This window comes from Ascidiella aspersa, chromosome 4 (assembly GCF_963924565.1).
Source record: "Ascidiella aspersa chromosome 4, kaAscAspe10.2, whole genome shotgun sequence".
Taxonomy (NCBI): Eukaryota; Metazoa; Chordata; class Ascidiacea; order Phlebobranchia; family Ascidiidae; genus Ascidiella; species Ascidiella aspersa.
In genome coordinates this window covers 32826008-32841978 of record NC_139450.1, presented here as the reverse complement: position 1 = coordinate 32841978, position 15971 = coordinate 32826008, and the positions used below count along the sequence as shown (strand labels likewise).

At 32.4% G+C, this 15971-nt stretch overlaps 2 protein-coding genes across 2 annotated transcripts in view; one reads left to right on the top strand and one right to left on the bottom strand.

Annotated features, from left to right (window-relative positions):
- Positions 1–722: 722 nt before the first annotated feature.
- Positions 723–8986, bottom strand: LOC146157570 (bridging integrator 3-like). The gene is made up of 7 exons (XM_083388258.1): positions 8948–8986; positions 8109–8157; positions 7157–7243; positions 5402–5588; positions 4856–5038; positions 3383–3517; positions 723–863 (listed from the first exon to the last, which is right to left on the bottom strand). The coding sequence occupies exons 2-7, from the start codon at positions 8114–8116 to the stop codon at positions 723–725; spliced, it is 741 nt and encodes a 246-aa protein (XP_083244384.1). The 5' UTR covers positions 8117–8157; positions 8948–8986.
- A 4391-nt stretch (positions 8987–13377) lies between these two features.
- Positions 13378–15971, top strand: part of LOC146157569 (plexin-B2-like) — a 33243-nt gene continuing 30649 nt past the window's right edge. The window contains exons 1-5 of the mRNA XM_083388661.1: positions 13378–13502; positions 13996–14161; positions 14866–15038; positions 15222–15320; positions 15625–15801. Coding sequence (XP_083244787.1) covers positions 13398–13502; positions 13996–14161; positions 14866–15038; positions 15222–15320; positions 15625–15801 — 720 coding nt within the window. The 5' untranslated portion in view covers positions 13378–13397. The remainder of the gene's footprint in view (positions 13503–13995; positions 14162–14865; positions 15039–15221; positions 15321–15624; positions 15802–15971) is intronic.

Here is a 15971-nt window from a genome sequence, read left to right as displayed (position 1 = left end):
ATTTCGGGATATTTCTTATATCTGGTCAATTTCGGATGCTAAGTTTAAAATACTTGCTTAAATTGCATATTATTTAAAACAATAATTTCAAGTTACAGTTTTTCTTCTCAAGAAATAAAATTTTGTGGCTTGCGCACAGTTCAAACACCTCTAAACCACAAATGCATAAAAAAAGTGCCAACATTAAGAGACTTAAATAAGAACAGATATCTGTTGGTCAATGGATATTGTCTTATCTTTGACCAAACAACTAAAGGTTAATATATTTTAATAATAACGGTTTACACTTTTTTTCACCTAAGTGGCAAAATTTTAAAAGTAAGGGCAAAAAAGGCAAATTGTGACCTTTCCTAAAATTATCTTAGTTGTGATTTCATTATCACTATTAGGGAGGTTCAAAACATCAGATTGGAGCCGATACCTGATATTTAATTCCTGCTTTACAGCCATGTTTTTTTTATGAATTAATGTAATGTTGCACTTTGAAAGGTAAATTTCGAAAACAAAAATACATTAAAATCAAAATGGCCTACCAACGCCAGTGCAAATTTTAGCCTAAAAAATACAATTTACAATTTGAGCAGGTTTGCTTCCTGAAAATAATAATGATGTCACTTGGTATGAGATAGGATAGTGGTATGTTTTTCTCAAAACATTGGTGTAAGAATAAAATACAAAGTAAAAAACAATCCTATGCTCACTATATATATAAGAGATTAAAACTAGTCATCGATAGTAATTGACAACTGTCGGACTTGGTCTAGGATTTTCCTCACTTCAGCTTCATTTTCTTCTATTGTATTTGCGCTCATTTCTTCGAGCGACTTTTCATAAGTTTTTGCAGTGTCCGAATGTAAAACATACTGGAAAAAAAAAAGTAAATTGATACAAAAATTAAAAACAGTGTTAAGAAATAACTGGGTATGTCTAGTTTTTGTAAAGAGCACCTATAACAGTCATTATCGGTGCTATTAAGTTTGGTCGATATTATCAGAAATGACGAGATACAAAATCATAGAATCCATACTCGCTAAACACTATAGGAGGTGGCCACTGGCCAGTGGAAGTGGTAAAGTTAAAGTAGGCATTTTCGATAACAAAATTTAACCTTGAAACCAAAAACCAAAATTACCTCAAACTATTTTAATTTGGAAAACATAAATTAGTAAATAATTACTCATATTTAGACAAAACCATACTAGGGTCACATTACCACTTCAACTTTTGTATGTAAAACATTACTTGCTGTATATTGTATTTTTGTTATTTTAGGAGAGTTCTTGCTTATATTCGAACTGCTAATGAGTTTAACATTTTGTTTTTATGTCAATGACTGGACTTATATAGTTAGCTTGATCTAATGATGACTTGACTTGGGCAACTGATGAGTGGGACTGCAATTTGATTTGTTATTTTTTTTAAGGCATTACTTCGATTAAAGTAATTTGTCAAATGGTTTGACTGGGACTTGATAACAACACTGCGCCATTCTAGATTTACATTACTGATTGTCTAAATACCTTAGCCGGCTAAGGACACTTTAAAAGCTATGCATTAAACCCATTGTTTTAGAATAATAAAACAATCATGGACTATATATGTACACTTTTCTAAAAGGTTTGACCTGCAGGGCATATGTGTAACCTATTACAAATTCCATTACTAAATAGCTAGAAGTAGAATACATTACTACAATCAACTATTCTGTAGGAACTACATTGGTACAATGGTGGGCCTAGTTCAGGATTTTAATTTGCCTTTATAGTTTATTTAAACAAAAAAAAATTGTTATTAAAAATCAATGGATTACTTTATTTTATTTACAATGTTTAAAAAAACAGAGTTGCCACGCAATTTTATAAAAAAAGTACATTCAAGAATTTTTAGAAAAATTAGTAGGTTATAAAGACCTAACATTAGGCTGCTTGACATTTTTTAACATAATTCAAAAGCAAAACAGTATAAGTGCCAAGGGCAACATATTTAAAAATATTTCTTAATGCTTTTTACCTAGACTTTTAAAAACACAAAACTTAAGCTGGACATAAATGAATTAAAAGTCTATTCGAAAAACATAGGGTTTTTTAATCACTTTTCAATGCATAAATCAATTCAAAGACATTCAAAGATTTCACAGGTTCATATACTTTATGGCTATCCTTGACAAACTCAAAGCATAGCTTTATAAACAGTTACACCCTTGTATAGGAAAATGATGTTCAAAATCTATCACCATGCGACAAAGTAAACAAACTATGATTAAGCTTAGTTTGCTAAGTGGGTAAAAGTAAACATTATCTTGTGATAACAGTTCAGTTTTGGTAATGAAAGAAATAGGACCTATAAATTATTAGGCTAAATTTAACACAATGTGAAAAATATATATAGACTCACAGTTCATTCGATATGTTTTTCCTGTTTCAATGTTTCAAAGGTTTTATATGTAATTTTTTTAATACATTTTTATGTCAATACAAATAGTTGTATTGAATAGTGATATCGCTGTGCAGTTACTCCAGCTTGTTTTATGGTGATGAATGTTTTCTTAGCTGAGTAATATTAAAAATGTGCTGTTAGATTTATAACCGCAAGACTTAAAAGTAAAAAAGTACATAAAAAAAGTATAAATTAATGTTACATACACAGTTTAATTTGATCCTAATCAGTATTATGGGTAGATAAAAATTAGCAGCATATTTCCAAATGTTGTATTCAAAATATAACTTTATGTCAGGATGTTTTATATTATATAATAACAGTTTAAAAAACAGGCATTCCTAAACTTTTTCAACAGGATCCCCTAAAAAGAATTTTTGGTTTGCATCAAAAAAAGATCAACATAAAATTGTTTCAGATGACATCATAAAACAAGCAGAGCTCATAAAGGTTAGATAAATATGAAACTGAAATAAAGTCTAAATACATTCAAGCTGGAGACAGCAAAGCATTTTTTTTGTTGAACTTTATTCTCCGAAAAAAAAAAAAAAAATTTAAATTACACACAAAGTTTTTTATTAGGCATTCATTACAACTAGTCCACATACCCAGTAACAACTAGTTAAAAAATATTTTTTCTACCATGCACATGTTACAGGTATGTTGGAAGTTAAGTTGAACATACCCTAACACCAAGGCAAACAACACCTCTTTAATGTATAGAAAATTTGTTTGTTTTTTAGGAAAAACTATATCATATTTTTGTGAGAAGTATCGGCCAACCTTTACCGTTACCAAAATATTTGTCTATCTCAAAGTTTCTCTTTTTACACCACACATAGGTTGGAGTAAAGCTTAACAGACCCTTACACCAAGACAAACAACATCTCCTTAATGTTCAGTGGGGCAGAACTATTTTATTTTTGACTTGTGCCCTACAACTCACCTCTGATAAGACCATGGTTTCCAACGAGGGATGAAACCAAAGAATTCTGTCGTCGTAAAACTTTGGCATATCTGTCATAAGAGCATCGTTTTTCTTTTCAAACTCGGCTTTCACAGGTTTAAGTTCTTTGTTTGCCTGGAAGGTTAATATCAAATTTTACCAGAATGTTACAAAACTAATAGACATGAACATACAAGCTTTTATAGTGAAAAGTATGAAAACAAATTTTCATCAGACATTTTTGTTGAGACATTTTGGTTAAGAGTTAGTCATGACAAAATTTACATCAATTGCAACCCCATCTAGTTATGTTTTATTTTTCAAGCAGACAACAACAAAAATATGCTTTCCAGTAAACATCTTTTTAATACAATAGTGTTGTGTATAGGCGAAGACCACAGACAAGGCACGATCAATCATAGGCCATGTAAGATTTTGTCTTTTTTGGCTTAAAACTTGATCTTTTATAAGGTTTATTTGTGGAAAATATATTGCGGTTCAAATCTCAAAGTTACAGGTTTGTATTAGTTTTTACGAAGGCAGATTTATAGATCCACTCATATATTTATGCCGGATTATATTGAACAGTATATTTTAAAACTTTTACAAAGGAGCTGTTAAGAGCTGTATAGTCAAGGCATTTAACATTTCAGGTTAGTGTCAAGTTATTTTTTTATTCAAGGCCATTTTAAACAAAGACTTAATCACGAAAATTTAAATTGTCTGGGAACTGGCATTTAATGTACAGTCTGTTTCATTAGTAAAATATACTTTGACAAAAATTTTTCACATTGCAGTAAAATGGACATTGTTTTCACCCACACTTTATACGAGTATTTATTTTTCTTAAAGATAACTTTACAAAATGTAGCTTTGAAAAATTTAAGCGCTCTGTTTATTTAGAGCTAATAAAATTGTACTGAGGTAGAGACTTCTGAAGATCAACATAGCAGATATTACATGAGACAATGCAAACAGTATGCTATCTCGTCTAGCCCAGAGGGCACTAAACTTTCTTCATAAGGGCAACATAACTGTAAAGAAGGGGTTCTTAAACAGGGGCCGTGAACTCTTCGGGGTATTTTAGGTAGGCCATAAAGCCCTAATTAAGATTCTAGTAAATAATTCAAAAATTTAACAGTTTTTTGTATAGTTTAAAATTGCAGTTAAAAATCCACATTCAGTTTGCTTTTATATCTGACAGCATTTTCATCAATATACTACAAATAACTGTATTACAGGTTGATTGAGGCTCAGCCAGCCCCATCGACATGTAAGACTCATTTGAACCAAAATGACTTTGGGTTAAACAAAAATCAAGAAATATTAAGGGGTAAAAATATATTAATGTCAAAACAAACAATGTGCCAAATTTGTGTCCAAAAGCATCAGCAAAAACTAGACAATCCTACTATATATTTGAATGTAAGTTTACAGATGGTACATATAAATACAAACAATCCAAAACTGCACCTGTATGATTTTAATAGAGTTCGAAGCTGTGTGTTCCCGTTCTTCGTACTTCTCCACTTTTGCTTGTAACTTGTTGCATTCCTGTAGAGTTTTGTCCCTTGCTTTGATCTGCGTGTTGCAGTAGGGAAACACAGTGAGGTACTTTTTCGACGAGTCTACCATACATTTCTGCAGCAAGACTCCCTAAAAATAAGAAAAACAGATTGTTTTAAGCTAGATACAAAATAATCCTAGCATTCAACATTCTGAACTACAAAATTATCGCTAGAATATTTTCCAGTGGCATTGAAACAAGAAACATAAAAGCTACATTTGCGTTGTTGTATCTTAATAAATTTTTAACTATTTGGTAAATTTAAACCGTTAATTGAAGTGCATCATAGTGTACCACAAAAAATCAGAAAACCTTTACTGTTTTAATGCTGGAATAGTTAAATGTACAAAAAAACAGTGACAATAAAAGACAATTAATTTGCTTTACAGGATATTTGAAACTCAAGTCCAATTTAAATAAAAACTTTATATTTAAAATATTTTTTTACTTACTCGCTTTTGAAGTTGTTTTTGTTCGGCCTTAAGAGCAACTTCCAAGCACTTTGCCGGTTGCTGACCTTGACTGGTAGTGGCCGTCCTTAGGTCAGTTCGCAGCTTTATACCAGCTTTGACAAAGGTCTCATTAGCCTGAACAGCTTTCTTGCTGTCTTTGTAAACTTTCTTGCTGCAATCCTCCAAGCTAAAATACAATGTTTACAGATTATAGTTTATTAGAATTATTTAATGGATATACTTTTAAGATAGCAAGACTTTAAAATGTTTTAAATAACAACTTTGTTTATAAGAATTTTTTTTAATTTGTACGCTGACAGCAAATTAATATGTCAATGTTTGCTAAAGATTACAGTTGTTGATCACATAGTACACCGAATGCCATTGCAGACTCACCAAACCGGTTGATCTATGATGCAAGCAGGGCAGACTAGAAAACAACTAGCCTGCAGTGAGGTTCGAACTCACGACCTCCGGTCAAGCAGGGACCCTCGCTCTACCAACTGAGCTATGCAGGCTCAGAGAGGAGCTAGTCGAGAAACAATCATACGCCAATGCTTGATCAATTTGTTAGTACAAGTAACCTTATAGAAGGTCAGTTGGTAGAGCGACGGTCCCGGCTTGACCGGAGGTCGTGTGTTCGAATCTCACTGCCGGCTAGTTGTTTTTCTAGCCTGCCCTGCTTGCATTATTGATCGACAGATTTGGTGAGTCTGCAATGGCTTTCGGTGTACTAATTATACGTAAGCCGTAATTGTGGGTCAAAAACCAGCTTCAGAAGGGCTAGATCTCAGTTATTAACACACATATGTGTGCATGTTTCATTGTTGATCACATATGTGTTTATATCTTTCATTGAATGATATGATACTGTAGATCCCCTTCAATATGATGTAGCAAGCATTGGAGTATGGTTGTTTCTCGACTTGTTCCCGTCTGAGCCTGTGTAGCTCAGTAGGTAAAGCGACAATCCCGGTATGACCGAGGTCGTGAGTTCAAACCTCACTGCAGGCTAGTTGTTTTTCTAGCCTGCCCTTCTTACATCATAGATCAACAGATTCGGTGAGTCTGCAATGGCTTTCGGTGTACTAATTATATGTAAGCCGTAATTGTTGGTCAAAAAGCAGCTTCAGAAGGGCTAGATCTTAGTTGCTAACACACATATGTGTGCATGTTTTATTGAACAAATGATATGGTACTGTGGATGAGGTTGTGAGTTCAAACCTCACTGCAGGCTAGTTGTTTTTCTAGCTTGCCTTGTTTGCACAACAAATCTGATAAGGATAATCTTAAGCTAAGCCTTTGTTCCAGACAGTCAGTATAATTTTTCCTGGGTATTTAATAGAAGGTATTGTTTAGAGATCAACCGATAGGACTTCTTTGACTGATACTGATACCCGATTTTTTGCAATTTTGTCAACCGATACCTGATACCGATTTTTTATATATATACATGGCAAATGTTCAAAACTTAAAATAATTGGAAAAAATACATTTTAGTGTATATACCTATATTAATTATAAAACTATTATTTTGCATATTACCTTGACATAATGTTAAAACCAAAATTTTAATATCAAAATATGGTTAAGCTGTTTGTTGTACAGGAAAAATTATATCACATTTTCAACTAAAATATAGGCAAATGTATCAGTCTACATTTACCGATACTGATATATCGGTAGAAGCCAAATATCGGCCGATATTTTAGGCAAACTGATATATCAGTCTATATCTAGTTTTGTTTAACATACTTTTGCAGCTTGGAACATTCCCGTTCAAACGCCCGTTCCTCCGCTTTTGAAACGATAGGTTTCTTCACTTGACGAGCAAATGGGTTCCTATAAAATAAAATGTTGTTTATATGCCTTTTTAAATGCTAATGTCATAGCAAAAACCAAAGTTGTTCAACAGCTACAAAGTTGTTAAAGTCAGAAACAAAACAAATAAATCTTTTAATCTGCTAGTAATGCTTAACTCATTAAAGGCCAAATTGCACTTCCTGCATTTTAGACAATTGACTTTACCAGGTATATAATTTACAAACCCCGCAGGTAGCAGCATATAGTATTGTGTGTAGCGTATATTGCGATAAAGACAGCATTTCATCTTTGATATATATATCAGGTTTTTCGAAAAAGTTTGGACAGGAATTTTTGCCCACCACAAGTTATGAAAGTCAGGTAGAAAGATACACTTTCCAAATTTTATATTACTGCAACAGCCAACAACAAAATTTTCACATTGCAAATACTTATTTGTAATAGCAAAATTTAATCATCAGTATTTCTTGTTAAAATAGTGTTGAACAGTACACATGAATAATGCCAGTATTTAGTTTTCAAATGGTTAAAAATAAATTATTTATTTTAAAACATCAATTGAACTAACTGTGACTGTACTAATAAATTTAATTTTTGACATATTAAATTTTTTTTTTTTTTTCTAGGTTAAATATAATTATAAAAAACAATAAAAAATCAATTATTAGGTCAAAAATCAACAAAAATCAGCGTAACAATTGTTACACACTTATTGATTCAGGCAGGATCACTAAAGTTGCTATAAATTATTTAAATTGGCTTGTTTCGTTTAGCAAAATGACAAACTGTGTTATTCAACACAGTGCTGCATAATATGATTATTTATTTACTTCACATTTGACATGACTCAGCTGGTAAAAGGTAAACAAAAATTTCAACTTACCAACTCATTATCTGTTGGCAAACTTGCCCAGTGACCAAAGATTACGGTCCTAAATAAAACAAAAGTGATTTAAGCTACTTATGGTCACTAGTGGAATATAAGCTACATATATATAATCAGAACTGAAGGAGTAAAGCAAATTATCTGATTTATAAAAATACTGCTAGAAACGCAGCTAACCTAGGGTAATACTAATTTACTGAATAATGAATGGTCGGAATGGTCGGAACGCTCATCACTAATTTAAGTGTTACCACGTTAAAACAATTATTAAACCAACGCAAAATGTTTGGTTTAGGGTGGGACTTAGCGTTTGGGTGAAGGTGGGTCAAGTGTTATTATATTTAATAATAATACTGTGTGCGTTCCGACCATTCATCATTCCGTAAATTAGTGTTAGCCGCTAATCTATGATTGCAGGCGCTCTTTCACTTATGTACGTGAAAAGTTATGCAAAAAAACAAAACAAAATAATGCCGCATACCACAACGCATATTGTTTGGGTTAGCGTTTGGGTGAGGGTGGGTCAAGTAATATTATGTTTATTATTAATAATAACTTGACCCACCCTCAACCAAACGCCAACCCGCACCCTAACCCAAACAATATGCGTTGTGGTATGCGGCATTTAAAGAATTTTTTTTTTTATTAATTTTTACGTACAATAGTGAAAGAGCGCCAACAAACTTAACACTTCGGCCGCAATATATAGCGTTATTTATAATTTGCCACTGTGTTATTTATTGTTCTCTAGCTTGTAGTTTATCGCTGAAATAATAAACAAACTCTTAAATTACAATAAATAACGGTATTTTAGTCGAAAACGTAAAAGTGCATACCTGCTTTGCAATTCGCTGATTGATTAGTTTCTCCTCGCTCGGTTTGTAACGAACTAAAACCGCGAGCAGAAATTAGCGCTGGTCACGCTTCGCTTGTCATTTTTTTCTTTTTTCCTTTTCTTAGTTTGCCTTTTTCTCCACTCCTTCCCGCCTTTTTTTCGTTTCTGCGAATTTGTCAATTCAGGGTCAAGCGAATTCTCCCAAACGACAATATTTTGCTTATTAATCATTAAAAAACTACCGTTAGTAATAAAATACAGCGACGGATCTATAAAAAATACATTATTAAGACCTTATGTGGATCAGCAATGGGTCTCATTCTTTACCTAGCGTCCGAATTCCAGTGTTTTTAACAGTCTGGGCAAAATGTCGCCAGGTAGCAGTAAAGGCTCATCGCTTCACAGCCAAGTAGTTTTTGCATTGGCACGCGAATTTCATTCTGTGCGTTTTAGTTCGCAGACAACCACTCAGACGGGCGCGTTTGCGCTTGTGTAACGCGAAGGGCGGTATATCAGAATAGAAAACAGGGCACAACATAAATTTATTTGACGTGATTGAGCTTTTTGGGCGCTGGTCTAGAATCCTACCACAGTTCTAAAATCAACGCACAAAATTTGAGTTATGGTGCGGGTTTGGGTGTGGGTGGGTCAAGTATTATTATATTCTTTATTTAATAATAATACTTGACCCACCTTAACCCAAACGCTAACCCGCAACCTAACCCAAATGGTGTTTCGTTGTGGTAGGATTCTAGACCAGCGCCGCTTTTTGTACTAATGAGTCAGATCACATCTGGAATTATTAAATAGAACATTATTAAGACAAATACTTTGTTGTTATTTTTCTTAGGCGTTAGCTCTTGGATTAGGTTACTTTTATTTGTCCAGGAACATAGTTTTTTAACGCGACAAAGGGTTACAGTTTATTTAATTTGTGTCCGTTTAACAGAGTTTAAGGTAGATTTACACTATACTAAGCTTTATGGGCCTTCGTCCATTTGTCTTTTGTTTCTGTTCATGAACATTTTTAAAAGTATTTTGTTTATAGATTTTATTAGAGTAACACGAATCGATTCTTTTTTTGTAATGAAATTGCCTAATAGTTTGGCGTCATATAATTTTATTAGTAAATTTGCAGGAAAAAAATAAACCAAAAAAAATGCTGTTGCATATACAGTGTTTGTCAAAAACCAGACTAGCAAGCTTTGGACATTACACAAGGGGAGACAATTTTGGAGCTCAAAACTGCATGGCTGTAATAAAATTTCTGCTGAACTTCTGCAGCTGGAATAATGTTAATTTTAAAACTGCATGGCAGAATATAAACTACTATAACAATAACCGTTAACGCTACATGGGTTTTGAGCGATTTGTCGTGGCTGAATGCAAATTATGATGATTTCACCTGAAATGCTCAGTATTGTCTGCAAACTAAATCCCTAGGCCAGAACTTTCCAACCTTAGTTGTATACTTATATTCCAGCTTTACTGCACTTTAAATCAAACGCTTGTGTAATGATCATGTTATTCTGTTTGACGTGATAAAAATCAACTTCCATCATGGATAAAAGCTGTTTGATCAGCACCAGTGCAATATTTTTTCTGACGATTTACTGCGGCCATTGTTACGCTCGTATGAGCGCCCAGCAATCACAAACATTACAACAGTATGTTCAAAGTAGATTTACCCCACCATCTCGCGCTACCTTGAACCAAACAGCCATTTTTGGGGACAAACTTTATGTCGGTGGAGAAAACTGGTAAGTTCTACACAACCGTTGTAATATATTGATAAAATAAGTGCTGTTGTGCTGATGTTATCGATATCTTGTTTTTTGTAGAGTGCTGGGTTTCATTTATTTTTCATTGGTTTAAGTTAAACTATAAGTCAGCAGTTTTTAAACCGTGGTCCATGAAAATAATTTAATTGAAAAAAAACATTAAAATTGTTCAGGGGGTCGCATTGAAAAATGTTTAAGAACGCTTGCCATAATTTAAGCTTGATTTTTATATTTTTATTAATCAATTATCATTTACACTAGATGGGTAACAGGAAATTGTTGGATTTAATGATTTCCTGTTTCCAACATATCTCTATTTAGTTTTGCCTTGTTGAAATTAATTGAAGGTTGTTACAATACCGATATATTTGTTTCATATTTTTTGTATTACAAACCTTTATAAATTCAAAGAGATTTCATTAAGAAAAAAGTTGGTTTTAGTAAAATACAACAGTGTACATAAAAGTTAATCGATGGTGTTTTTTCAATGTTTATTGTCTAGCTTCCGACATATCGCCAGAACTATTAATGGGGCTTATATTTTTTCTGGTAAAAATTCTAATTTATAATCTATAGGTAAACTCCTTCGAAAAATATTTTCTGTATAATTAATTTGTGTGCAACATTCAAAATGTTAAATGTTTTCTACATTGTGATGTGCGCTGTTTAAACCTAATTTATTGGGATGTTACAGTAAACTAAAAAATGCCATATTTTGTCTATTTTGGTCAAGGCCAAAAGTGTCAGGGACCACTACAGGGTTGCCGCAAAGTCTTTGAGTCTTTAAAATGTTTAATTTAATTTAAAAGTCTTTGAAAAACTCAATGTTTCAAGTCTTTGATTTTATTTATTATATGTGCAGCTTTGAGTTATGTGTTAAGTAATACCAGTGTTTTTTATCAATTTTTTGTCGTCTTGACCATGGCATTTGTACTCTTTAGTTTTCGAATTATTAAAAAAAATGTCAAACAATCTAATAAGGTCTTTAAAAGGCTGTAAATTTTCTTTAAAAACTGCAAAAGTGTGTGGCAACCCTGCACTGTTACATAAAACCACCAAGTTTTAAGTAAACTAATATTTTTTTGCTAAGGTTGTACCAACTTGACAAGAATTTGAACCTGGTTCAATCGGTCAAAACCGGCCCAGTTTTGGATCATGTAAACTGTAAACCTTACGCCGACACTTGTTCCGAAAGGGAGCTCACCAACAACACAAACCAGTTACTGCTGGTCGACAAACAAAACAACCGGCTTATTGTCTGTGGAACTGTTTACCAGGTTCGTTGACCAAAATTATTTGCACATGTAAAGTTTGTAGACATAATAGTCTCAAACATTCTATAGTTGTAGCCTCAAAACAAATCTTTGTGTAATTCATTGTGTAATCCAGGAAGATTTCTGCCAGCCCCCTGGTGACAAGCATTTTTGAACTAACAAAATGGCAATTTTTGCAACTGTTGTATACATTTATTTCATTTTTAGTTACTTATTCTTCGGCCGACATTTTTGCCAAGCCGCTACGATTTTGCCATACTGGTTTAATCTATAATGGACATATGTGAATTTTGTCATGACTAATGAAGTTTAATTTAGTGGCTAGGAATGTATAGTATTTTATCTAAATCAAGCTTATGTAATTAAAAAGTCTTAACCTTGGAGGATTGTCACAACTATCTACCTAATCATTAAAAAAAATATTGCAAGTTTATTAACTTGCAAAGGAAATATAGCTTTTAAAATTTAACAAAACGTTTGCGTTAGCACAAAATTCCTACTCACCTGCTAATGCTTTTGGTGATACATGCATGAATAAAAGTTGGAAAGTGTTGTTTTTCGTTTGTAGACCATTTGTTTTAACTGATTTTCAGGGAACTTGTAAGACCAGGAGCCTTACCAACATTTCAGAAGTTTATTACGAGATATCGAACAGCAGCAGTAGTAGTTCTGATTTGGTGGCTGCTGATTTCGTAGCTTGCAACCAGGAGTCTTGCAGCACGGTTGGAATAATTACAGAGGGTCCGACTGTGAACAACAATGTCCTTTATGCTGCTGCAACTGTCACCAGTTCCCACCTTACGTAAGTTCTGTCAATTTGTCAGCATTTTAATTTTTGAGCTTTGGGCTTAGTTTGAAATAATAAGTTTAGCTTAAATTTAAAAAAGTGTAGTAGCAGAGTTTTTGAGATGATATTGGGTGTTTTTTTCAAGATATTGGTTTATGAATTTTTTTGGTTAGATAAAAACTCCTTGAATATGCTGTTGCTCTCCAGCATTGTTTTAATGGTACAATTGTTCTTCCGGCAAAAAAATTATTTAGGTGCCAATGTTTTATGTTGTTTTTCTTTTGTTTTATTGTTTGCCTGGTATATGGATATGTTTTCGCCTTTAGTTGCAATTATATTGCCCTGAAAGAAGATTGCCCGAATATGTGATTGAAACGTTGGCACTTTAATAAATATTGCCGAAAGAACAATTCTACCATTAAAAACTGCGTCATTTAACTATAGTAAATAACATAAAGGAATGTTGTTATTTACTATATGAAACATGATTTTAATTATTCTTTTAGCCCGGATTATTCAATTGCAACGCATAGTTTGCATCACAACCCAAACAAAGAGAACAAGCTTTTTAGGCTTGCAATCGACACAGTCTCGGAAAAATCCACTGTAATGTTGTCGAGTACCGAATCGTTAAGTCGGCAGTACAAATACACATTTGCAACTGGAAATGAAAATGGATTCGTTTATTTCGTTTTCTTCTCCCCTCAAAATAAGGTTAGGTTTGTTGGAGTTATTTTCTCTGTTTAAAAAGTTGTTTTTGTAGAATTTTTGCATTTTGCTTGACAAGAGAAGTTTAATAGATATTCTATTCTACTGTGAATCACATACAAGCAGTAGTTTTTGAGATGTTTTAAAGGATAGTAACAGCATCTTAAATTTTACAAGCGCCTCTCAAAATATAGCTTATTTCTGTAACTACATCAGATAATTAGGAGTTGTACTTAAATAATTTACTTGTGCTGCCTCAAAATTATTTTGCAGTCACTATAATAAAATAATAATGCATTTAAAAACTGTTTATTGTTTCCCAAATTTAACATTAATTAAAAAAACTATCATTAATTTAAAATGCTTCATTTCGCATAAATCGTTATTTTAAATTTAATCTAATTTTTAACAGATCCTAAGCAAGAATATTTCCTCAGAGAGATTACCTACCGAAAAAAGTTTTCTCTTTTATTTGTTAAAGTTTAGTTCGATTTTGCAGGTCTCGAAAACTGTTGTGGCCAGAATATGCAAAAGTGATCCCGTTTATTTTTCCTATATGCAAATCCCGATTGTTTGCGGGAACAAAAACGACTTGCTTCAAGCAGCCAACTATGTTCCCGACACTTCTGATGTGAATTCGGATGGAACAATTTATTTTATGACATGTAAGTGAGCCTAGGCTTGGGGTTGCATAGTTTTAGTTTGGAATGTTCGATGCAACATTTACGAATACCCAATATTTTGGGCAAAAAACATCACAATCCGACCCTATACCAAATCACATATTTATTATTTGAAAACCAGCAAAATTAATGAAATCGCATTGATCATCATTTTTTCCAGATTAGTAAGTCCTAATTTGCTTTAGTGTAAAAACATTTAAGTAAATTATTGTTACCATTCTAGTATCGGAATTCTACCACTTAGTATCGATATCGCACATCCCTAGTTTACGTAATAGTTAAGTTTTTTTATTTTATTTTGATAGCAGACATACATAGTTTTGTTATATATATACCATAGGTGGGCCACAAAAAAGAAAATGGCATTATGTAGATATTTTAATCGTATTTTTTAAGATTTTAAACTAATGGTTTGAAAATGTTACAAATTGCATTGACCTTGTTTCTTTTTTAGTGATCTAAAACCTTAACTATTAAATTAACAAATATATTTACAAGAATTTGGTTTTGATTGGCAACAACTGTTTATATATAATATCAAACCTTAACATTTTTCAAACATTTCAAATTTTCTTTAGTAAAAGTCAAAAGATTTACGAGTTATGGAATGATACAAGAGTTAAACTATATAAGTTTAACATTTTCACGCGTTTTTTGTTTAAACAAAAATATTTCCTGAATTGCAGATAGCCGGGAATTAGCTGGATCCAATCTTTGTTCGATTCGCAAATCGCGTTTGGACCAGATGTTCTACAACACGATGGAGACGTGTTACAAGGACCGAGGATATGACAGCAACGGTATGGAAATCGCAACTACAATTGAAAGTAATTCGGCTAATGGCTGCGACACTAATCCTGTGAGTATTACTTTTATTCTGTACGATTGTAAATTTGGGATATATTTTATTTTTTATGTTTAAAAGTCAAACATTAATTTTTGGTAAAAAAAACATTTATTAGCATTACTTTTTTGTTTCTAATTTTTTTATTATCTTCTCTGTAGTAAAAGTCGTTGTAATTTTTTGTTGCTTCATTTACAGCCACGCTTGGATAAGAATGACAATCTTACGGACATTGTGGTTATAGTCCCACAGCTAAACCTGAAATACTATTCTAACTATAAAGTTCCAAAAAAACAGGTACGCAATTCAGACTTTTTCTGTTAATTAGTAGTTATAGGCAGGTAATTTGTTAATATTGATAAAAGTGAATTGGCTCGTATTTTTAATGTACTGTTGAATTACTGATCTTAAACATGTTGTGTTTTCCAAGTAATTTGAAGGTATTTTTTTCTAATTTTTTTTTGGAATATATTTCCGATTAAAAAAGTATCATTCTTAGCCTATCTTTTGGAGCATTTTTAACTTATTTGTCGAAGTATTACTTAGCCATTTTTCAGAGTATTCACCCATCTTTTGAAGTATTCTTAACCCTTACTATTAGATCCTTTGTGGAGCACTGTACTTGCCAGGCAAGATAACCCGCTTGGCACCGACACTGGCCACGACAATTTACCAGAAAGTTGGAGTAAATTTTACGACCATTACCACATACGAAACTGGGTCGAATAACAAATCGACAATTGCATTCATTGGCACAACAAGTGGAACTATAATACAGGTAAATATTTTTTTACTTTTTTTTTTAGTTTATTTGAGCTTGTTTGGTAAATGACAACCCAACACACAAAAAACACTAAAAAACAAAAAAAATTTCTAATGAATCTTTTTCTAATACTTGTTTACAGTTTTTTTTTTAAATTACTTTGAAAACAATAAACTTTACTCATA